General features: G+C 47.3%; 11 protein-coding genes across 11 annotated transcripts; 8 read left to right on the top strand and 3 right to left on the bottom strand.

The window, feature by feature from the left end:
• Positions 1 to 182: 182 nt before the first annotated feature.
• Positions 183 to 1255, bottom strand: I302_101100 (uncharacterized protein; the record flags this gene model as incomplete). The annotated part of the gene is made up of 5 exons (XM_019191108.1): positions 183 to 383; positions 492 to 659; positions 729 to 806; positions 901 to 1122; positions 1193 to 1255. 5 exons carry the CDS (start codon positions 1253 to 1255, stop codon positions 183 to 185), a joined length of 732 nt encoding a protein of 243 aa, XP_019047856.1.
• An 813-nt stretch (positions 1256 to 2068) lies between these two features.
• On the top strand, positions 2069 to 2583 carry I302_101099 (uncharacterized protein; the record flags this gene model as incomplete). The annotated part of the gene is made up of 3 exons (XM_019191107.1): positions 2069 to 2206; positions 2270 to 2443; positions 2524 to 2583. 3 exons carry the CDS (start codon positions 2069 to 2071, stop codon positions 2581 to 2583), a joined length of 372 nt encoding a protein of 123 aa, XP_019047855.1.
• Positions 2584 to 2879: 296 nt separating this feature from the next.
• I302_101098 (uncharacterized protein) lies at positions 2880 to 5545 on the top strand (the record flags this gene model as incomplete). The annotated part of the gene is made up of 14 exons (XM_065869213.1): positions 2880 to 3112; positions 3167 to 3186; positions 3239 to 3364; positions 3420 to 3514; positions 3572 to 3780; positions 3838 to 3882; positions 3992 to 4189; positions 4267 to 4441; positions 4506 to 4651; positions 4743 to 4896; positions 4953 to 5003; positions 5070 to 5111; positions 5180 to 5336; positions 5433 to 5545. The coding sequence occupies 14 exons, from the start codon at positions 2880 to 2882 to the stop codon at positions 5543 to 5545; spliced, it is 1764 nt and encodes a 587-aa protein (XP_065725285.1).
• A 275-nt stretch (positions 5546 to 5820) lies between these two features.
• Positions 5821 to 8468, bottom strand: I302_101097 (uncharacterized protein; the record flags this gene model as incomplete). Its single annotated transcript, XM_019191105.1, has 4 exons — positions 5821 to 6675; positions 6754 to 7275; positions 7339 to 8349; positions 8418 to 8468. The coding sequence occupies 4 exons, from the start codon at positions 8466 to 8468 to the stop codon at positions 5821 to 5823; spliced, it is 2439 nt and encodes an 812-aa protein (XP_019047853.1).
• Positions 8469 to 8795: 327 nt separating this feature from the next.
• On the top strand, positions 8796 to 10725 carry I302_101096 (uncharacterized protein; the record flags this gene model as incomplete). Its single annotated transcript, XM_019191104.1, has 5 exons — positions 8796 to 9158; positions 9256 to 9623; positions 9780 to 10200; positions 10409 to 10618; positions 10693 to 10725. 5 exons carry the CDS (start codon positions 8796 to 8798, stop codon positions 10723 to 10725), a joined length of 1395 nt encoding a protein of 464 aa, XP_019047852.1.
• Positions 10726 to 11491: 766 nt separating this feature from the next.
• I302_101095 (uncharacterized protein) lies at positions 11492 to 12152 on the top strand (the record flags this gene model as incomplete). Its single annotated transcript, XM_019191103.1, has 2 exons — positions 11492 to 11607; positions 11765 to 12152. 2 exons carry the CDS (start codon positions 11492 to 11494, stop codon positions 12150 to 12152), a joined length of 504 nt encoding a protein of 167 aa, XP_019047851.1.
• A 404-nt stretch (positions 12153 to 12556) lies between these two features.
• Positions 12557 to 13247, top strand: I302_101094 (uncharacterized protein; the record flags this gene model as incomplete). The annotated part of the gene is made up of 3 exons (XM_019191102.1): positions 12557 to 12582; positions 12679 to 13063; positions 13119 to 13247. The coding sequence occupies 3 exons, from the start codon at positions 12557 to 12559 to the stop codon at positions 13245 to 13247; spliced, it is 540 nt and encodes a 179-aa protein (XP_019047850.1).
• Positions 13248 to 13906: 659 nt separating this feature from the next.
• I302_101093 (uncharacterized protein) lies at positions 13907 to 15214 on the top strand (the record flags this gene model as incomplete). The annotated part of the gene is made up of 1 exon (XM_065869212.1): positions 13907 to 15214. The coding sequence occupies one exon, from the start codon at positions 13907 to 13909 to the stop codon at positions 15212 to 15214; it is 1308 nt and encodes a 435-aa protein (XP_065725284.1).
• A 78-nt stretch (positions 15215 to 15292) lies between these two features.
• I302_101092 (uncharacterized protein) lies at positions 15293 to 16889 on the top strand (the record flags this gene model as incomplete). The annotated part of the gene is made up of 3 exons (XM_065869211.1): positions 15293 to 16291; positions 16406 to 16634; positions 16708 to 16889. 3 exons carry the CDS (start codon positions 15293 to 15295, stop codon positions 16887 to 16889), a joined length of 1410 nt encoding a protein of 469 aa, XP_065725283.1.
• A 392-nt stretch (positions 16890 to 17281) lies between these two features.
• I302_101091 (uncharacterized protein) lies at positions 17282 to 18830 on the bottom strand (the record flags this gene model as incomplete). Its single annotated transcript, XM_019191100.2, has 6 exons — positions 17282 to 17328; positions 17403 to 17419; positions 17481 to 17693; positions 17783 to 18327; positions 18459 to 18550; positions 18629 to 18830. 6 exons carry the CDS (start codon positions 18828 to 18830, stop codon positions 17282 to 17284), a joined length of 1116 nt encoding a protein of 371 aa, XP_019047848.2.
• A 704-nt stretch (positions 18831 to 19534) lies between these two features.
• Positions 19535 to 21385, top strand: I302_101090 (uncharacterized protein; the record flags this gene model as incomplete). The annotated part of the gene is made up of 6 exons (XM_019191099.1): positions 19535 to 19752; positions 19905 to 20120; positions 20302 to 20507; positions 20620 to 20924; positions 21059 to 21211; positions 21293 to 21385. The coding sequence occupies 6 exons, from the start codon at positions 19535 to 19537 to the stop codon at positions 21383 to 21385; spliced, it is 1191 nt and encodes a 396-aa protein (XP_019047847.1).
• Positions 21386 to 21705: the final 320 nt, after the last annotated feature.

Raw genomic sequence — 21705 nt, 5'->3', positions numbered from 1 at the left:
AGAAGTAACGAGTGACGTCAGTTGGAGATATATAAAAGAACGTCTGAGGTAAGTGGTGTGTATATAAAACAAAGGCTATGGTGAGAAATGTATTTTCGTATAAAGTATGTTACAGGTATCCAAACGGACGAAAACTCTAGCTACCGCTGACTTCCTTTCAATCACCCATTGCCATTGGAGAACTAAGCAGATCCTCTTGCAGTTGCAGATCTCACAGATGGAGTTTGACAAGGAAGGAACCGAGTGCGTTTGTTCTCGGTGCTGATGGGTTCGGGAAGCTCTCCTTTCCCGCTCATTGGAGTGTCGACAAATTCACCACTCGCTCCGATTGCTGATCTCTCGCGGTAACCCCTTGTTGGGAAGGGAGTGACCGCTCGTCGAAGCTGGGGCATTGAGTTATGAGATCAGCGAGGCGTTTCGAAGGGGATGAGGCGATAAGTGGAGTAGCATGTCATGAGAAGATGAAGAGTGACTGAAACCAGCTGACTCACATGATCTTCAACGTCTATACCAGCACTGATACCCAAACCCTTGAGGCAAACATCAACCGAACCATCGATCAGGTCTTGGAATGTAGGTTTGACCTCATAAGCATCCTTCTTGTAGGCTCCAAACTGGAACAATGTGGTACCAATGACAGCACTAGCGAGTTTCAGGTCCTGTCGACATGAAGCGAAGCTGAAATCAGCTGACATAGTCTCAACACATAGTGTCAACTCGACACTCACGTTTAACATCATTGTCCTCTCGTGCGGGCTGAATTCCGCGCTGAATTCATTAAGGTAGAGTAGTCGACAGAACCAGATCTACGACAAGGACACCAAATACAACATCAGCAAGTTATATGATTTTGATGGAGGTCTTTTGTGGGTGGGCGAAGCCAATGTTGGAAGCACTTACCGACAATTGATCCCCAGTCTGACTTGCCGCTTCTGTCGGCATGAATTTGACACCGGGCATTGTATAATACGCTCTGACGGCGAGATCGAAGAGGAGTTCAGGAGCAGAGAAGTAATCTGCTTTGTTGTACCAATCGTTTAACCTTGACCTTGCGAGCAGTGGTTTGCGCTTGTTGAGGACACTGAAAACCGCAGGAAGGAGTTGTCGACGTTCAGTTTCGGTCTGATAGTAGGATTCAAAGCTTCTCTAGCTGCGTGCTCCCTTCTTGCCGCTGCTTCGAGCGAAGCCATACGAGCTCGTCGAAGGTCTTCGGACGTCCACTGGGGGAACCAAGTGATGTCTTCTCTGTGAACATTGTCAGCTGTCAAAAGCAGTCAAGGCGGGGTAGACAATTGCTGAGAGTATTGTATCACTGACCTGATCATTGGCATTTTTATGCAATATGGTGAGATTAGGTGAGGTATGCAAAGAAGAGACTTAAGAATGATTACAAACGTAGATACACGTCTTGTTAAAATTGTTAGAGGCTGAAGAACGGGTACATCCTCTCTATGATATACTTCTGCTGCCTTTTTCTTTCTGTTTTTCTTAGTCTGATGGTGAGGGGTCAAGGGTCAACAAGGTTATCATCAAGGGCTTTGCGATGTCTTGATCGGACACGGACTAGGCATAGTCCGAGTGATCAATCAATCAATCGATCAATCAGTCTCACATCTCGGTCCGTGCGTGTGAACGTATCAGAGGTTGAATCAAGCTCAATGTCAAAGGATGCACCAATTCGAGCGGGAAGACAGAGGGAGGGAGATCAAGTTATGATAAATGGCCATTTATACGGTATGACGGACTAAGAGGGTCCTTTCGCTTCATTCTTCCATCCGAAACCTGTGTGACTCCACTCCCATCAGCACAGTCAGCACAATCAGCACATTTAGCGTGTCTCACCGACAGATCGATGATAACTTCGGTTGAGTGAGACGCAGTCAAACTAGGGGTAAACCAATCCATCAAATTGTTCATCAAATCGAAAGAGAGGGCAGACTGCGAAAAGCAAATACTGTAAGAAGATATACCATATTTCGTTGAGGGATCCTCTTATCGACAGAATCGCTTTCTTGTCATCTATCACTATTGTCGACTTCCCCTTACCTATCTCATCTCATTAACCAGAATGACCTCCAACTCAGTCAGCGAGACCCCCGTCAATATCTCACTTGGAGTCGAAAAGGAGAAGGTAGAGGTGGAGAGGCAGAGCCCAAGAGCTACGGAGAAGAAGGAGGAGGAGAAAAAGGACGAGTTATCAACCAAAGTAAGCTCATTTCCTACATCTGGTACTCCCCATCAAAAACTTAACGTTGATTTCGGACCATAGACTCCAACCATGGACCCAAAAGTCCGTCAAGATACCGAGATCTTTCTCCAAGAACTGAACGCTCTCGTAGATGTCCGCTCCATCGAACCATCTTCCGAAGGGGATTTACTTGAATTGTTCTGTAAGCATTTCAATTGTATTCCTGGTACTCAAGAATGGGTGGATTCGATGAAGGTGAGTCTGGACTTGATCCATGCGGGAATGAGTTCATGTCTGCACGTCACTGATCTCTTGACCTTATGTGATTTATGTAGGCGCTTCTTGGTCGAGCTATCGGTCCTTATGATCCGCGATACTCTGAGGAAGAGCCTTGAGGCTGTAGTGATTAGTGGGGAGGATGTTGGGAAGAAAGGCTGTGATGCTTATAGGATGTACAAACAGTATGCGAGTATGAAATGGTGGATAACCGAGGGATGACCGAGTGAATTTTCACTTTGAGTACGCACGGATCGCTGACGTCAATCGGCATCTCCCACTTGCACTTCCAACTTTGACCGATCGCCGTTTAAAGTTGAATTTTCGATAACAGTAATATATCTTGACTTATCAATCATATGTTTCATACTGTTTGGTCTTTGTCAAGGCTCACAGTTGCACTGCAGCAAGGACGATGATACGTCCCACACCTCTCACCCTCACCCTGCCCAGGGCATTTCGACACACCTTGCATAAACGATTCGCCTCTTCCTCCACCAACCCAGACATACCGAAACCTCGATCGAGAGGTGCCAAATGGGCTAGAAGAGGTGCTATAACAGGAGTAGTAGTCACTGGGTTATGGGCTTATGATGATCAGTTTAATGCTAGTGCTGTCACGAGGAGTTTGAGGACTGCTTATATAGGGTATGTCAACAGACCAGTCCTTGGGTGATAGAGCTAATATCGATCGTGTGATAGGTTGTTGTGTACTTTGGACTGTAAGTGAGATTAGATGGGATGAGAAATCGGCTGATATGTTGAAAAACATAGATAAAATCAATTTCTCCCCTTCCAAGGCCGATCAGATAGAATCGTTACATGAGAGAGTAGCGAATAGGTTGAAATGGGTTATTGATACGAATCAGGGGTTGTACTTGAAGCTTGGTCAGGCGTTGGGTAGGTCCATTCGTTTTGACCTCTTCTCGTGACCGGACTGACGTGTATATTTCAGGACTGCAAGCTGCCCTCCTCCCCAAACCATATAGAGAAGCTTTCGGACATGTATTTGACAGAGCGCCGGCGGTATCATATGACGAAGTCATCGGTGTACGTATCTTGCTGAATCACTTACCAGCTTAGACTGATGTGAACCATCTCAACTAGGTTTTCCAAAAAGACCTGTCTCTCAACCCTCTAGACATCTTCGAGACCTTCTCTGAAGAACCGCTCGCATCGGCCTCGATCGCTCAGGTGCACAAAGCCACGCTCAAACCTCGACTAGGAGGTGAGGGTGAACAGGGAAGAGTGGTAGCTGTGAAAGTGCAGAAGCCTGCTATCGAGAAACAGATGGAGTGGGATCTGTTCAGTTATCGGTGGGTCATTACGTGCTTCGATTGAGCTTCCGCAGTACTAACGGATAAGATGGGCAGATCGTTAATGTGGATGTGTGAAAGATTGTTTGATATGCCTAGTGAGTAGCTATCCGGACTTCTGAAGATCCACTTAGCTGACCTAGTATCCAGTGTACTTCGTGTAGGTCGCCTTCCATAGCTAAGATGACATTGAGAGTAACGCCTGTTGTAGCGCAAAATACGTTTCATCGCAAATGCGGCTCGAAACATCCTTCACGAACGAAGCGAACAATGCTCGACGGTGTGCGGAACTCCTCGCTCAGACACCTGAACTCAAAGATGACGTCTACGTGCCGAGGGTGTATGGCGAAGCGGAGGGATGCAAGGAGAGCGATCGGATTATGGTTATGGAATGGGTTGATGGGTGTAGGTGAGTGAGGAGTCCCCATATTGCTTGTCCACCCCTCGTCAATCACGATATAAGCGATAAGCTCATAATAACATCAGACTTAACGACCGCAAACAATTGGAAAAGTGGAATCTGAACCTACGCGAGACAATGGATCTGGCAATATCCACCATGTCAGCTATGACCTTTTCATGGGGATTCATACATTGTGATCCCCATCCTGGAAATATCTTGGTCAGACCTCACCCGACGAAGAAGGGGAAACCGCAGATTGTGAGTGGTGGACTGGAAACGAACCATTATATGGGACAAAAGCTTACATATACGCTGTATACAGGTACTTATAGACCACGGATTGTATATATCCCTTCCTAGAGAATTTAGAGAAGATTATTGTACATTATGGAGATCGCTGTTCGTACTTGACGTACCGAAGATAGAAGGTATAGCGAGGAAGTGGGGTATAGCCTTGGATGCTAATATGTGAGTATGACTCTGCCTTTCTTTGAGAAGAATCCTTGACCGTCCCTCCTGATCGTATGAAGCGAGTGGTGCTGATCGACGTGATAACCAGGTTCGCATCTGCCATTCTCCTTCGACCATTTCAAGTGAACAAGCACAAGAAGAAGGATCAGGAGAAGATCCCCGAGAAGAGCCAGTACGAGCAGCAGGTGGAGCTGAAAGCGAGGATGAAGAAGATGTTGGAGAATGAGCAGCTGATACCGAGGGTGGGTCGTGCTACCTAGGCGATTCAGCAAAAGCTGACGAATCGAGGTGGGATTAGGAATTGATCTTTCTGACTAGGTGTCAAAGGATGATGCAGGCGAATAATCAGGTGAGTTTTCATTCCTAGCGTTTCAAATTGTGTATGTGGGAGAGGCAGCTGATGATGGTGAGGTAGTTACTTGGCTCTCCGTCGTCCCGAGTCAACCTCACAGCTAGAGTGAGTCAGTCTTGTGCTATCCTTTCTCGGACGTAGGTAGCTGATCCTTCGAGATGTGCTGTTTGTAGTGGGCGTCAATAGGCTATACCAACTCCCTGACCGGATCCAGATCCCTAAATTCTGTTGGACTCTCGACCTGGCTCAAAGATAGATTCCAGGCATTCGTATTTAGATTTACGCTGAGTATAGTGGATCTGGTATTCTGGTTTACCCTTCAGAAACAGCGTGAGTGCGGTCTCTAGGTCTCTCTGATGATGTTCAAATATTCGTTGTGATAGTGATATCCGCGCAGTTGACTGACGATCTATACCTCGACAACAGGCTTCCTACCCAAGGAAAAAGGTGGTTGGGAAGATAAACTCCAAAAGCAGTTCGAAGCTATGGCGAAAGAGGAATTTGGTATCGAGATTGACGATACGGTGTTTTTGGGATAGCTCATGTCATTCCAACTTGGCTTTAGACTACCTTACCTCCCTTGTTCATTTACTGTTGTATTAACTTATCATCTTGGAGGAACTAGACAAGGATAGATCAGCGATAGAATGTATTCTTACTCTTACAGATATAATATATGCATGGGTCAAGGTGATATATGCTAAGTTGATTGATTGGGAAAAAATACTGTGATACAGAAGAAATCATCATCATCCACATCGTCCTCTCCAAGAGTAGAGTATTCTATCTAGACCCTCCATGACGACCTTCAATTCTAAAACGTTATCAGATCCCCCTCACAGGCAGGACAACAAAACATAATCTCATCACCAAACTGCTGATGTTTCTTCCTCTGCTGCGTTTGAACATTCTCCCCATCGACTTCATGATCTTCCGCGTTCTCGTTGAACGACGATAATCTATTGAATGAAGGAGTGGAAATTTGATAATCCATCCGTGCTTTCAGAGCATTGAGCGATACCTGTCGTTTGTGCCTCACACTAGGAGGTAGGATCGCATCGACAGCAGAGGGTATCCTTCTGGGCGAAGATGGATACTCATCCTTGGGCGATAAGAAGGATCTCGCTTTACTTGATGGACTAGAACTGGACCCCTTGAGTCGTTGATACTCCATATTGAGATCTGTCAAGTTCTTGGTCAAGGCGTGTTTCTCATTGTCTGATTGGTATAATGCGTTCTCAAGTGCACGAATCTTGGATGTTAGAGAGGATATTTCGAGTTGACTTGAGGCCGAGGTGGTTGGGTCTTCCTCTGTCTTCTGATGTGTGGGCTTGGATGCGGATGGGACGTTTTCGAGCGATTTCTTCTGGGTACTTTCTAATTCCCGCTTCAACGATTCGATTTCAGCTTCAAGCCTTGTGACGTCCGATCGAGCCTTTTCTATCGCCGAGTTATTCGATTCGATCGTACCCTGATACTGTCCTATCGTCTTATCCTTCTCTGACAAAGATAGCTCGTTCTTCGCTATACTCTGATCGCGCTCTGCTAAAGTATCTTTCAAATTCTTGAACTCAGTCTCCAGTTCCGTTAATTTAATATTGACTTCAGACATCTTCTCCTCTTTCGATCGATTATCCTCCGCAAGAGATGCTATCTGATCGTGCAGTGTCTAACGAGCCACGCCCATTGATCAGCTCATGTGTTATGCTCAAAGTGCGAAGCTGATTTGAACGAAGATGTAACTCACCTTGGCCTCCTCGACCTGCCCCTCCAGCTCCGCCCTAGCCTTATCCCAACCCTTACTTTTCATCTCCCAACTCTCCACAGCAGACGCCATCGTCGCCTTCTCCTCCATCGCTTCTACGACCTTATCCCTCACCTCCTGCAACTGCCTCACCAGCTCATCATTCTCGCTCTGCAAGGCCAACTTCTTCTTCTCGCTCGTCTCTCCCTTCTTCGTCGCTGAGCTTAATTTGCCTTTGGTCGATTCTAGCTCAGCCTTGGTGGATGATAAGGATTCTTCCAGGGTTTTGGTGGATTTGGATATTTCGTTATGAGTGGTTTGAAGGGTGTTATGGGTGGTAGACAAGCTATCATGAGTGGATTTGAGAGTATCATGCTGAGAAGTTAAGGTTTGATGTTGTTCTGATAAGACTTTATGAGCGGATCTGAGATCTTCTAATTCGTTTGATGAGAGTGTAGAGCTTTCCTTGAGCGAGTCGAGGTCGTGCGTTACTCTCTCGAGATTCGTTGTGAGTTCGGAATTGCTCTGGACCAAGAATCAGCTCGAGTTTCTTGCTTAGAGGCTGTGTGTAGATGGACGTAAGCTCACCTGCCTCAATCTTCCCACTTCATTCTCCAGCCCGCTCTCCCTCGCTCTTTCCCTATCTAACGACTTCTCAAGCTCCTCTATCCTATCTTTCTCCTTCTCGCTGACCTCCTTCAGCTCACTCTCCAACCTATTCTTCTCGCTACTTAATTCTTCTCGCTCCGTTCTCAACGACTCGACTTCCCCGCTTATTTCTTGCACTTGGTCCTCTAGAGACGATACCTTCCCTACTTCTACCTCTAGGCCGCCTATTCTAGATTCCAATTCCGATTTGTCCTTCTCCAGCTGAGATATCAACGTCCTTCCCTCTGCTAGTAATTGAGAATCTCCCTTGGCGGCTGTCAGTTGACTCTGGAGGGATAATACCTGATTTTGCAGGTCTGAGCGTTCGGCTATGAGGAGAGAGATGGTCTCGCGCAGTTCGGAAGTGGAGTCGGAAGGTGATTTGGGTGTTTGAGGTGGTTGTGTGTTTGCTTCAGTGGGTTTGGATGATTCGGCGACTTCAGGTAGGGTGGTATTTGATGTGTCCTTAACTTCAGGTTGAACAGCAAGTTCATTCTCCACTTTCTCTGTTGGTTCGGATTCGTCCTCCTTATCCTGATCATCCTCCGCAGCTTGTTCTTTAGCTTTCTTCCCTTTCTTTTTCTTCTTCTTACTACTCTTCTCTTTCTGTTCTTCTTCTGGCTGATCCTGATCCCGCGGTGTTGGTGGTTGTTCCTCGTTTACATCTTCCGGCTTCACCTGGTCTTGCGGCTTGACCTCCTGCTTCTCCGGCTCCAGCACTTCAGTATTGTTCTCATTACTCTTGGTGGTCGGTTCGTCCTTCTCCTCAGCCACTTTCACTGGCTCTTCCACTTTATCCAACACCTCCGTCCTAACAGCATCATCCAGACTCAAACTCGTCCTGGCTGAGGGAACAGTCGCATCAGCCAGTGTCAAAGCTGGTGATCCGGGCGTAGCAGCGGGTGAAGCTCTGGCTGCTTCCTCCTTCTTCTTTTTCTGCCTTTGAGCGAGCTATAAATCACCACCATCAATCAGTCTTTGGTTGATCTCGCCAAGAGAAGGAGTAAAAGGGGACGTACCAGTTTTTTGGCTCTTTCAGCTTTCGCTTTCCTCTCTGCGTCTTCTGACATGGTGTCGGGATTGATCTCAACGTAGCAGAGCAGATAAGGTAGGTCTGGTTGAGATATCCTCTTTTCTGAATTGACAGGTTGAAGCACAGGTGAGTTGTAGATGGACGTGATTGACGTTGAATTGTAGAGTATGCGGGGTATAGTAAGTAACCTAAAACTTGTTTGATCCCTCCCTTTTAATTCCCAACGGATATGGTGGATCACAGCCGAAGAAAAAAGTGTCATCTGGTGGAAATGTTGTCGAAAAGTTGATTGCTTCTTAGCATTCCTCATCCCACTCATTCATACATATATCGTATCACACCCACCCACGAAAGCTACACAACGATGCGATCCCGACCCGTCTTCCTCAGAGCCTTGCGACTCAGACAACAGCCCCTCCTCTTCACACCCCGTCTTATAAACCCCTCCGCCACCCTCTCCCTCTCCCTTCGACCACTTTCCACCTCTTCCCGATTACTGGAAGAAGCCAAACAACAGTCCAAGGAGAACCAGAAGAAGCGTCAACCCCCTCCTGAGGATAATGCACCACCTCAATCACCATGGAAGGTGTTCACCCAGGTGCTGAAAGAGGAGATTGAGAAGAATAAAGGATGGCAAGATAATGTCAAGCAGCTGCAGGGTGATGTCGATAAGATGGCGGATAGTGCTGCTATGAAACGGGCTAGGGATATCTACGAGAAGACGAGGGTGCGTGATCCTTCCTCCTGATATCATTTAAACACTTCTCATATCCCTGACACAAGTGCTGGGAGGACGATTGAGCTAACTACCACTGAATATTTAGATCACAAACCTCATCAAGAACAATCCCCGAATCCAATCAGCAGTAGGCGACCTCCAAAAAGCCGGTATATCAGTTCAAGACGCCGTGCAACATGCCTTACGGGACTCCGAAGTGCTCAAGGCGATCTCAGCAGCTACATCCAGATTCGTATCAGCCGCTACGAGCGCTACTCAGCCTATAAGGGATACCAAGACGTACCAGGTGATTGCCGAATCGATAGAAGATGCCTTTGATGATACTACCGGCATGAGCTCTAGGTATGGTGGGTACGAGGAGAAGGAGGCTAGGAGGAAGAAGCGAGAATTGAGAGCTATTAGAGCGGCTAAGGCGGGGAAGAAGGTCGTTAAGAAGGTGGAGGAGAATCCTGAGTGAGTGGTCGGAGCATCTCATCTGTTTGTGTCTTGACACACACTTCATCCGTTCCTGTTCTCGATGCCATTCAGAAAGATTTATCTCGCATATAATCAACAAGACAAATGTTGTTCCACTAAATGCAGTTACTGATCCCTCTCCCTTAAACGTAGAGCCGGCGAAGCCCTAGTCCTCTCTGACCGACCCGAGCCAGTCTCACGATTCGGCTTCATCAAAGAATCGCCCACGTACCAACGATGGTTGGAGACATACTACGAGTCCGACTCCCCCTTCGTCTCGGCACTACGTACCGTCGGGTCCAAAGTCGGATCTCTGTTCGAGGAAAACGAAACTGCCCAAGTCATTCGAGCGATGAAGGAGATCGATCCCTCGTTCAGGATGGATAATTGGACTGGAGAGCTGAGGGAATACATCGTGCCTGAAGTGGTGGATGCGTATTTGAGTGCGGATAGGGAGAGCCTGAAGCAGTGGTGTGGGGAGGCTACGTTTAATGTGCTTTGGGCTACCATGGGGCAGTATATCAAGCAGGGACTGGTTTCGGATAGTAAGATATTGGATATCAAGCATGTTGATGTGAGTGTTCTCCATCCATCTTGATTCGTTTGTCAAATTACTTTGCCCTGCTATCTTCCCTCTACACTTCCATCACCAATTCCTTGTGATATCCCTTCGTCAGATCACTTCTTGAATTGCATCTTCATCTTCATCTCTCGTGTTCTATGTGCACCATCTATATGCCTTTCTCAAACCCTTCACTTGAACTGACCATGATCTGTACTAGGTATCGTCCGGTAAAATGCTAGAGAACAACGTCCCAGTATTCGTCATAACATTCGCAACGCAAGAACAACTCCTGTTCCGATCGGCCAAGACCGGAGAAGTCATCGTTGGCTCAGAGAGGGACGTGGAACAATGTCGATACGCTATGGTGGTTACCAGGGTGGAGAAGGAGCTGGAGAATGAATTGACGGGTGGATGGAAGGTCGTTGAGGTGGGTTTTGATTTTTCCTACTTTCGCACAAAATTGGCCAAACAAGGTGCTGATTGTTGATGTGATTGCGATAGATGGCCAGACGAGGTGCTAAGGGCGGTTTGTAAGATCAATACAAAATCACTTTGCATGCATCACACACTATTCGAGCATTCGCACCAGAATAATCGGGTTCAACAGGTTCATGCAAGATACTGAAAGACTATCTGCCACTGACACTGGAAGGCAATCGGAAGGGTCATGGAGAAGGCAATGCTAATTTCATCGCACAGTCTTGTATGTGTGATTCGGATCTGCCAAGGTTTACTGCGAAATGGGCGTCTCGACAGCTAGGTACCCTTCACAACGAGAGATGGAACCATTTGATCTGTTTTTTAAGGCGGTGTCAAAATTTACCCAGGGGTCATTGAAGACATCATTTGTGACTGATGGTCTTCGTACTTCGTACCTGACGGACACTTTGAAGTACGATAGCTTAGCTCGTGCTGTGAGACTTCCGCGCCGGGACTAGGTCAGAGATCCCACCCAGCTATAAATGATCTTCTCATCGCGACCTTGATCTGATCTGGACAATATCCGGATTAACCTTGCAAGACGAGCAAGAAGGCTGAATTGGTTCATGTGTTGCCTTTCTCACCCCATCTTGAAATCTGACACTGAGATTTGAACGGACCTTCCCAGATGGTACGGATTGACGTTGTCCGTTGTAGGTGCTTCTGACCCTACAGAGTTGGAGTGTATCATTTCCTTTGAGCCGCACATTTATCTGGAATGTCTGGCTGACTCGTCTCGGGAGGAGGAGAAGGTATAAATAGTAGCATCTTGAAGTCACTTATACACCTATTGTGTTGATCAATCGCATCAACCTCAAATATGTTCAGACGTCCCTCTCTTAAATATTCTACCTCGGCCTCGCAAGTGAAGTCGAAGGCGAAGTGTCATACGACGGACTCAATCCCTGCTGGAACAACTAACACAAATCGATCTAGGTAGGTTGGGTCTTGCGCATGGTTCCTCTTCATTACCGACTCAGCAAGATAACAAACAATCATCTGGTTTGTGGAGATTGACTTTGGTCCTTATCATCAATACCTCCCCAAGCTCGAGCTACGTGATGCGCCTCTCCGTAACTCATTTGCGATCTAGCATCGAACCCCGCACAGCAATTTATTATATCCATCCTGACCAATCTTTGCTGAACGATGAGGGGACGTTCGAGAGAGTCAAAGATACCTTCAATTGGGTGTTTACCTCTCGAGGAGATACACCTTCCGGGAAATATACCCTCAGGGGGAAGGCTTTCGACACTCCCACGTCGATTGGTCTACCTGAGGGCTCAAAGATCTTTCTGGAAGTTTGGAGGGAACCTTCCCTAGGAGATCATATTAATTTCGTACCATCCGAGGTACCCCATCCTCATGAGCCTGCAAGACAAGAACATGAACACGAGGAAGAAGGGGGTATATACGGGGGATTGAAGGTTCTGTTCTCTCCCAAGACGAGGCCTGCTGAGACTTTTGATTCTTTTGAATGACTGTGATATCCAAGACTGGGTAGATTCGGTCTGGGAATCCCGAGGATGAAAGATGCTGTGTACTTTCCCCAATGGGCCGGAGACGCACACGCGGAGCTAGTACTGGTTTGATATGATGTGATGTGACCTTGTGTCAGGATCGACTGATTCACCTCTGACCCTTCTGGTCTTCCTACGATGACAACAATACCGCGAGGATCCTTTGTTGGCGGAGGGTGAGCCTTCTACGAAATGCATTGGGGGTTCGCATGACTCGGACTCGCCACTTGTCATAGCCATATATATTGTGCCATTCCAGTGGTGTCACTTCATGTCTGATCACCCAGAAAGCAGAAATTATTTATGATTCGTTGCCAAGCTCTCAATTCCTTAGCTTAGAGTAATACAGCCTAACACGAGACAGAATGACACAACCTTCCTCCCCTATCGAGTGAGTCCAGTCCAGCCCCGTTCCTTCAGCTCCAAAATAACTGATGAGTCTACCTCGCACCTCGCAGTCCTCGAAGCTGGACGATGTATTTCCAAGTCACTCGTGGACCTTCGCTCTCCTCCCAAGGGGTTCTGATTCACCTCTTGAGCTATGTGCAACGTCGACTGGAGATGGTATGGATTTGAACCAATCTGAACTGTTTAACGGGGTCATCACTCGAGTGGGGGACTCGTCTTCTTTCAAGTACACTGAGGAGGGGAAAAAGGATATTGATGGGACTGTACTACTCGTAGAGAGGTTTGAACCTTCTTCGAGTAAATTTGAGATTGGCGACAATGAGGTTGAAGTTGCTATGCGACCTCATCCTTTTGATGTATGGGCTCAGATGTCTGATATCATTCTTGGTGGGAGGCGCAGACCGTTCAACCTCGGTGAAGCAGTCAGCGGTCTTGATAGAAATGTGAAGACTGTATCGCTTCTTGTGAGCTGGAAGTGTACGTGGGTTAAAAGCGGAGAGCTGACGATCGGTGTTTTAGGGCGAGACTGGCAATCAAGACCAATGGAAGGAGGAAGATCAAGGATCTGAGAGAAAAGATGAGAGTAAACGTACGGGGATTGGTTCGATATACCGCGGATTCCAAAGTTTCTTCACTACTGACAAGTGAATACAATCATATATACGTACTATACTCATAGCTTGACACAATACCAAAGCAACTTTATAGTACTGTACCTTATGGCTCGGTCGGGCTCACACATCGCCACTGACCTTTTACCTAAGGGTACGCCACAATGCTTATCTCCTAGGGAAATGAGGTTTATATCGTCCACCCTGAGATGGAAGAGATCTGAACGCGGGGTCTCCACACTCTATCTATAGGTCAAGTGGACAAATGTTACTACAGTGAAGAATGATAACGTCTTTTCTTTTCTTTCACCATCATCTTAGTATCTTCATCACTCCCGTCATCACTCTACTATCAGCATACCAGATGTAGCCCATCATCATCATCTACCCATTGCTACCCAGCTCATCAACGTTGTATCACTAATCCATCTTGTTGTCATTTTTACTCTCTGTCTGTATCACCATCACCATCACCGTCATTTCTCACGGTCATCGATTCCAGCCCTTATCATCCTAAGACATATACATATCACTGGAATCACAATCATATCCCTTAAATCCACTCTATTTCCTATTCTTACCAACCCTATCTCCTGTTGTACTTTTTACTCCTGGCCTTTTCACGCCCCACCATTTCATTGTACACTCTGCATCATCTCCTCCTCATCATCAAATCGTCTCAAGCGAGACGACAAGATGACGTCCTCACCCATCACCATGCCAGACCCACCACAGACACCAGCCATATCATCCAGAGAAAGATCAGATACCATCCTCACAACCTCCTCATCCGACTCCTTCCCTCACCCTCTGACACCGCAGACCCCTTCCATCCTAGGTGTACTCACCACTCAACAGACGATCCCGTACAAGACTATTAATGTAGAATCACCCACCGATGTGCTGGGCTTCACCAGAAATCGTCAGAACAGTTATGGTTTCGGGACGACCCTACTCTCATCCTCACCAGAGATACAAGGTCATTCTTCACTAGTCGAAGATCCTGAATCTATCCTTCCTATCCATACTACCATTCCTCAACTCGAGCCTCCCCTACAGCTCAATACCGGTCCTACCGATATCGCCCAACAGGAAGACCGTCTCACCGACCCCAATCGACTGAGCATCTCGACCGACGGAACAGCAGACATATCCGATAACGCTGCCAGCCCCAATCGTCGATCAAAGCTCAAAGCGGTGGTCAGGAGGAAACTTGAAAGGTCCAAAAGCTCTTTCAGAAGTCTACGCAGATCGAAAGAGGATGGGGGGGACGATCACGACAATACTCTGAGTAGTCCACCTTCCTTATCCAATCTCAGCGTTCATGGCACCTCACCCGCCCAGGCAAATGGGAGCTCCTCAATGACCATACCCAGACCTGGGAGATCCAGATTGAAATCACTCTTATCCATGTCCCGAGCGCCCTCTTCCACATCTATCCGATCGACCCATGTGACTTCGGCGACTCATCGGCAAGGTCATCCTCCCCTCACCAGCAGTCATATTGGGCATCATGAGATCACTGTGAGGGATTACGCTCATCATCCGCTTGTTGGGCTGCCGGTCGGTGCTCGGACTCGTCATTTATCGGTTGATGGGGTCGTTCAGCTCAATCGTATTACCCCTCTGACCGAAATATACCATAGAGATGGCATTGAACGTGCTCGTGAGCTCCCGGATGAGCCAGCTACCATAGAAGAGGAATCGCAGATAACTCATCCGGTGCGAATTGCTCGACCCCGTGCGTTGTCCATGCCTCTGCTCGATACTACCGCCACTGCTCTGTTGGTAGAGGAGCCAGAGGAGATTGCGGAAGAGGAGCGCAACTACTTCGATACCGTCTTACCTCGGGAACTCAAAGTGCTCATCATGAAGACTTTGCTAGAAGTACACATCGCCGAAGGAGGAAATACTAGATGGAGCGGGGAACCGGGAGGTCGAAGAGAGTTGATCAAGCTTAGTAGGGTGAGTGAACCTCGCTATGGAACAGTGCTTACTTCGTAGGTTTCCAAAACATGGCAACATCTCTGCCTCGATGGCCAACTATGGTCCCATCTCGAACTTACGCCATACGCCCACGTTATGCATCCCAATACTGTCAAACGGATCCTGAAATACTCTCTACCATTCATCACCACCCTCTCCTTCCAGGGACTAAACCGCCTCCGGGGAGCGGCACTGATCCCTTTCCTCTCGCCGTTTGATTGGTCCCCCCACCCTCGCTCTGATGGCCTTACAGTGTGGTTACCTAATCTTCGACATCTCGATCTACGAGGGACGCATAGATTAAGCCCCTCACATATTAGTTCAGTCATTGTTGGATCACCAGGTCTCAAGTCCATCAACCTCAGAGCCGTCGAATCGTGTACTTCCGAAGTGATCCGTACTATCGCTAGATCGACTCGAGTCCTGGAATCACTGGACGTATCAAGATGCAAGGAGCTGACACTTGGTGATATGATTTTCCTGATCAATGCAATGGACGAATCTCAATGTTCCAGGTTAACAACCCTCAAAATAGGAGGACTGAAATCCTACGGAAGACACGCGTCGGAGTTCTTACCTCTCCTCGCTAGACGGTTGGTCAACCTGGAGGTACTAGATGCTCAAGAATGTTTACATCTCTTCGATGAGGATTTCGAGAGATTCGCCATGGCACTCAAAGAAAATGGAAGGAAGAGTCCTATTAGACATCTGAATTTGAGTGGATGTTCCGCATTGAACGGACAATTCATGGTCCACTTGACTGGGATGCTACCGAATCTACGTATACTGGAATTTGCCAATCTTACCCATCTGTACAAAGAGGAGGGCGGGTCCCCGGACGACGATCTCCCGTTGATGAGATTCATGAGGACAATACCTAGTATCGAGAAGATTGATCTAGACCTTACTGGTGTGAATGGCGGAGTGACCGATAGGGTGATTGATTCGTTGTCCAAGTACAGGAGCGAGGAGACGGACGAGATTGTGGGTAAGGGGTTGAGGGAGTTGAGGATTGGGAGTGCGAAGGATGTGACGGCTGAGGGGATTTGTAGGTTGATTAGGAATTGTGAGGGATTGGGTGTGTTGGAGATTGATGTGAGTTTGGGTCTGTGTGTGCTTACATCATCACGTGGACGACCATTTTGCATCTCTTCATCGTAGTGTATAACAAGAGAATGGAGATTAGCTGACACGTTGAAATGGACGTAGAACACAGCAGCGGACAACTCTGTTCTTCGGAACTTCCTCAAACTCCACCCCAAAGGTCGTATATCCATAATTGACTGTCGAGCTATAACTTCCTCCGAGCTCGATAAGTTGGATAGCAGCACAAACACTCGAATAGGTCACGAGGGATGGCAATTCGCACCATTCACTTATACAGCTTTGGAACTTGCCGCAGGGCAGGGGACTAGAGGGGTGGTGAAGAGTTTTTCAAGTTGGCGAAATACTGTGATCCCCCGATCATGGAGGGAGATAAGGAAAGAGTCGGATAGGGAGGCTAATATCAGGGCTGCGAGGGAATATCTGCAAGATGGGGATTCCGAGGAAGAAAGAGAAGGGGAAGGTGAAAGGAAGAGGAGGGGGAGTTGGTGGACTATGGGTGTTTCTTCTGGAAATAACATGGATATGGATGGGGGGTGGGACGACGCTGAGGCTGAGGGGGGCGGGGAGGGGGTGCTTGGTTATGTGAGGTTGGGTTTGGGTTTATTTCGGCATGACTCTTCGTGTCTCAGTATACGTTTCGTTGTATCCCTTTGGATGTTTTGTATCTACCGTTTATGATCTGTATACTCCTTTTTCTCACTTATCGTTGTATTTCAATTTTGATTAAACTTATGACTATATTAGTATGACATATGAAGTGTAAATCCATCTGTACCAATGAGCACCTCTCACATTCAAGCACAGACGATCTATCCTGACTCGCATGCACTGGCTTGTTAGATCTTGTGAAATGGATGAATATATGCATTGTTGTAATGGAATGTATTCATGAAGAAAGAGAAGATGGAAATGTATACAACTTGATTTGGGTTCACCTGCGTCCCACGACTGTCTACCTGTACTGGATACGCGTATTCGTTATTTCTGTAAAATGCTGCGAGACAACTTCAATCCTATAGCTGGGCCTGCAATACAGAGTGAAAACACATCAGTACCTTTCGTCTGCCGTTGAATGACGTAGGGTTAGAAGGTATCTCACCTTGAGTGGTATCTCCTCTAACGTGAATTGTACATCAGTACCTCCCTCCCTCCAAGTAAAATAAGAGAGACGACTCACCCCACTCCAAGCCATATCCCATCTACGTCCATCTCACTCGCGATATCACTCAGATCCCCAACGAAGGGTTTATCGTCCGGTGTGAGAGGAGCGGACCATTGTGTCTGAGATAGGATTAGGGTGCCGGATGATGAGCTGAATGTGGGTGAGAGGGATTCAATGTATTTCAGGAAACTTGGGCTGTTGTTTGTTGTCGTTGGGATGGGACGGGATCTTGGAGTGGGGAAATCGTGTTAGCATGGTGTATCTGTATCTCATACTTTGTAGGGAGTAGCGCCAATAGATTTCGTCATCCGACTCACACCATAATCTTACCATCATCTCTCACTACCAGCGTGACCTCTCCCGCTCCCTCTTCTTCCTCCTGATTGTGACGTATCATTACAGCGCAAGGACGATGTTTCTGCTTAGTCTTCAATACAAGCCCTTCCCAATCCCTCCTACCTACATCTAGACCTGGTACCTCTCCTCCCAAGAATGTGCCGAGCAAAGAAGGAGTCTTAATGCCCGTGCAGAGTACGATGGTATCCGCTCGAAGATGGACGATCTCCTCTATACTATTTATGATTTGCACTATATTTATCCCGTTCACCACTCTCCGGCTTGACTTCTGGTTGTCGAAGGTGAGTGAGGTTGCTCGGGCGATGCGTAATGATCCCCCTGGATGGGTTAGGAATAGGCCGCAGAGATGCCGAGTGAGCTCGGAGGGATTGATTATTGCTGTGGTGTTTGGGGAATGGGGGTGAGGATGGTCTATCTGTGCTGTGGAGGGGAGGAATGGGACGGACGGAGAGGAGGAGGGATGGCCGTTGGACGTGGATGTGTTGGAGGGGTTGAGGGTTGCGTTCTGTCATATTACAAGATTGATCAGCTGAGTTTTATACTTTTTGTTGGAGAATTGTGGATAGTGCATGTGTATGATGTTGTGCAGCACAGTTCGGTCCTCGTGTCAGTGTACATCCTACCGTGAGCACTCACATAGAAATCTATAGGTTTATACCCCCATTTTAACTCCCCTCCGTAATCTCTCGCCAAGGTCTTATGAAGATCAAAACCTATCGTCGATAATTCTGAAGTTGAATTGTTCTGATCAGCCAGTGTGTGTTTTTGAGGTGTCCGCACCAGCGAGAATGCCAACACCAACTCACCATCGTCTTGATTCCTGACCAACAACCCACTGGCATACCCACTACTCCCCGTACCTACATTATTTTCCTCCACTAGCGTTATCCTGCTCTCCGGAGGAAGGTCGGGGTGTCTGGAGAGATGATAGGCTGTTGATACGCCTATCAACCCCCCTCCGACAATTACGATCTCTCTGGGCCGGGATGGGGAGGGGGTCTTGGTCATGGTGTGTCTGCTGATTAGTGGGGTAACTCCTCACAAGGCATAAGCTGTAAACTTCACTGAACTCGAACGATGAGAAGTGATCTAGGAATGAGATTATACGTATCATTAATGCATACATATACATATATGTGTAGATACCTTCACCACCACCCTCTGAGATCGGCCATGGCTTTGATGTTTCAAATATTTCAGGTTTCAGTAGACCAGATCAGATCAGATCGATAAACCAGTCTATCGAATATGGACATCGATCGCGTATGAGTTAATATTCAAGTCTTGATGACGTGTGATCCTCCGAATTCAGATCGGAAGGAAGGGGTCAGTAACTCTGACACGTGGTTATCACCTAATCCTCATCCTTTTTACCCCACAGCCAATCGGTGTCTGGATCTACTGTACGACCAGTGGGTTCTTCAGCTTGGATGTGCGGCTACAAGGCACGACCATCGCAAGTACGATACTAGTATGATCCACCACCAATGTACAGGTGCCTTTGCCTGCCTGCTCTGTGTATGGTGTGATTGAGGTGACTGGATCTTAGTAAGCACGCATACTAGATGGGTGATTGATAATCAACAGACCAAAGTGACGTCATGTATTATCTCGAATTATTCACTGTGTATGTATATCTGCAGATAAGATATCACTGTGCTCCCTCATTTACTTCTTTGAACGTTGATTTCCACACAAATTCACATTTCACCATGCCATACTCCACACCCCCTTTCAGCCCTACCATCTCACTTGAGCCATTCACCCTCTCCATCCCTGACAACGACCTTGACGAGCTCAAGACCTTGATCAGGTTATCGAGGCTCCCCAAGAAGACTTATGAGAATACGCATGCTGAGGAGAAAGGATTTGGAGTGGGCAGAGAATGGTTAGAGGGGACGAAGAAGTACTGGCTGGAGGGGTATGACTGGTATGTTGAGTTATGTTGTGTTTCGCATTCGTTTGGTCCTGGCCTCATCTCGTCTTGTCGTTACTTTACCTTGGATACTGGATTTCTACGATTCTTTGGGATGGAAAGATGGCCAAGACATTAAAACTGAAACTGACATGGAAATTGAATAGGAGAAAACAAGAATCCCGCATCAACTCACAACCAGCTTTCATAACCACTGTGACCAACTCTGATGGACTGGAATACAAGATTCACTTCGCGGCGCTATTCTCTAAGAGGAAAGATGCGATTCCCATTATTTTGAGCCATGGATGGCCGGGAGCGTTCATTGAGTTTCTGGGGTTGATGGAGGTTGTTAGGTCGAAATACTCTGAGGAGGAATTACCGTGAGTGATCCAAAGTTTGATGAAGGAAGGATGGGGTTGACGGGGTGTAAATGGGACTGTGTCTTCTTTCGTATCGAGAACTCCTGTCTACATCTCTCTAATCTAAGAAAGGGAGAGACCTCGAAAACGGGAAAGCTCTATACGATATATGCTAATGAATCGTGTCTCCATTTTATCGCAGATACCACCTCATCTTCCCCTCTACCCCGGGATACCTGTTCTCCTCACCCCCTCCCCTCGATCGAGAGTTCTCGGTCAGGGATGTCGCGTACTTGTATGACCAACTTATGAAAGGACTTGGATTTGGGGATGGATATATGGCGCAGGGTGGAGATGTGGGCAGTCATATTACGAATGAATTGGGTAGGAGCCATAATACATGTAAAGGTGAGTTAGGTGCTAGGAGGAAGAGAGGTCGTAGTGCATATATATATACTCTATCCGCTATCATATTATCCTCTCTATTCTCGGAAACTTACGCTTCCCTTTTAAATCCCAGCAATCCACCTCAACATGCGGGTCTTCCAATCCCCTCCCGAAGGAACCCCCGAATCCTCCCAACCGTGGGGTATCCCCGAGTTCCTCACCCGCATGCAAAAATTCGGATACAACCTCGAACACGCCACTCGACCTTCCACCATTGGTCTCGTACTGGGTTCCAACCCCATCAGTCTGTTGTGTTGGATCGGCGAGAAATTCGTGGAATGGTCCGATGAGACTCCACCGCTGGATACGATCTTGACGTTCATTAGTTTGTATTGGTTTTGTGATACTTTCCCGAGCAGTATTTTCAGCTATAGATATGTGAGTGTCATTCTTCTATCGGTTGTACTTTGTGACACCCCATCACACTTCACAAATGTGTTGTGTTGTGTGAGACGTCGGTTCAAGGCGGATGGCCGAAAACAGGCTAACCTGCTTCTCACTCGATGAACTAGGGCTTCGGATCTCAAAGACATGTCCAATCTGCTGAAAAGGAGTATCAAAATACACCAACTGGATATAGCTACTTCCCCAAGGAGATCGTTCCTACACCTGTACATTTTGTGAAGACGGCTCATAATTTAGTATGGAGCAGAGAGCACAAAGCGGTAAGTGAAACAGGCGGAAGGACTTGATGTTGAAAGGGACCGTTGGGGATAGTCTGTTGAGCTAATCGACGTGACACGCAGGGAGGTCACTTCGCTGCTCTCGAGGTTCCTGAGACGCTGTTGGACGATGTGGAAGATTTCGTCAAGCAAGTTTGGCCAGAGGTGTCGAAATGAGGTTCGGTTAGATCGGATGAGACTCGGAGAGCTGTAAATGCCTATGGAAGTGAATAGGACTCGGGACTGTCAGTGTGGTTGTATTTTGGAGAATCGACTGCTTTGTATATTCCTTTCTGAGATAAACCCGATGTGTATGAAGGTATAGCCGATTTGTTGTTCAGACCATCAGCATACGTTCCTCTCTACTCGTTGCACTCTGCCAGCAACAAGGTAGAGGTCGACGTCGCCCGTTGCTATGTTTGGCAACTTGATGTGGGGCACCAACCTGAACCAAGAGGAATGTTGTGCTGACCACGTGGTCAAATCCTTGAGCGGGA

The sequence above is a fragment of the Kwoniella bestiolae genome, chromosome 1 (assembly GCF_000512585.2).
Source record: "Kwoniella bestiolae CBS 10118 chromosome 1, complete sequence".
Lineage (NCBI taxonomy): Eukaryota > Fungi > Basidiomycota > Tremellomycetes > Tremellales > Cryptococcaceae > Kwoniella > Kwoniella bestiolae.
The sequence above is the reverse complement of the archived record's forward strand: the minus strand, read 5'-3'. Positions and strand labels throughout refer to the sequence as shown.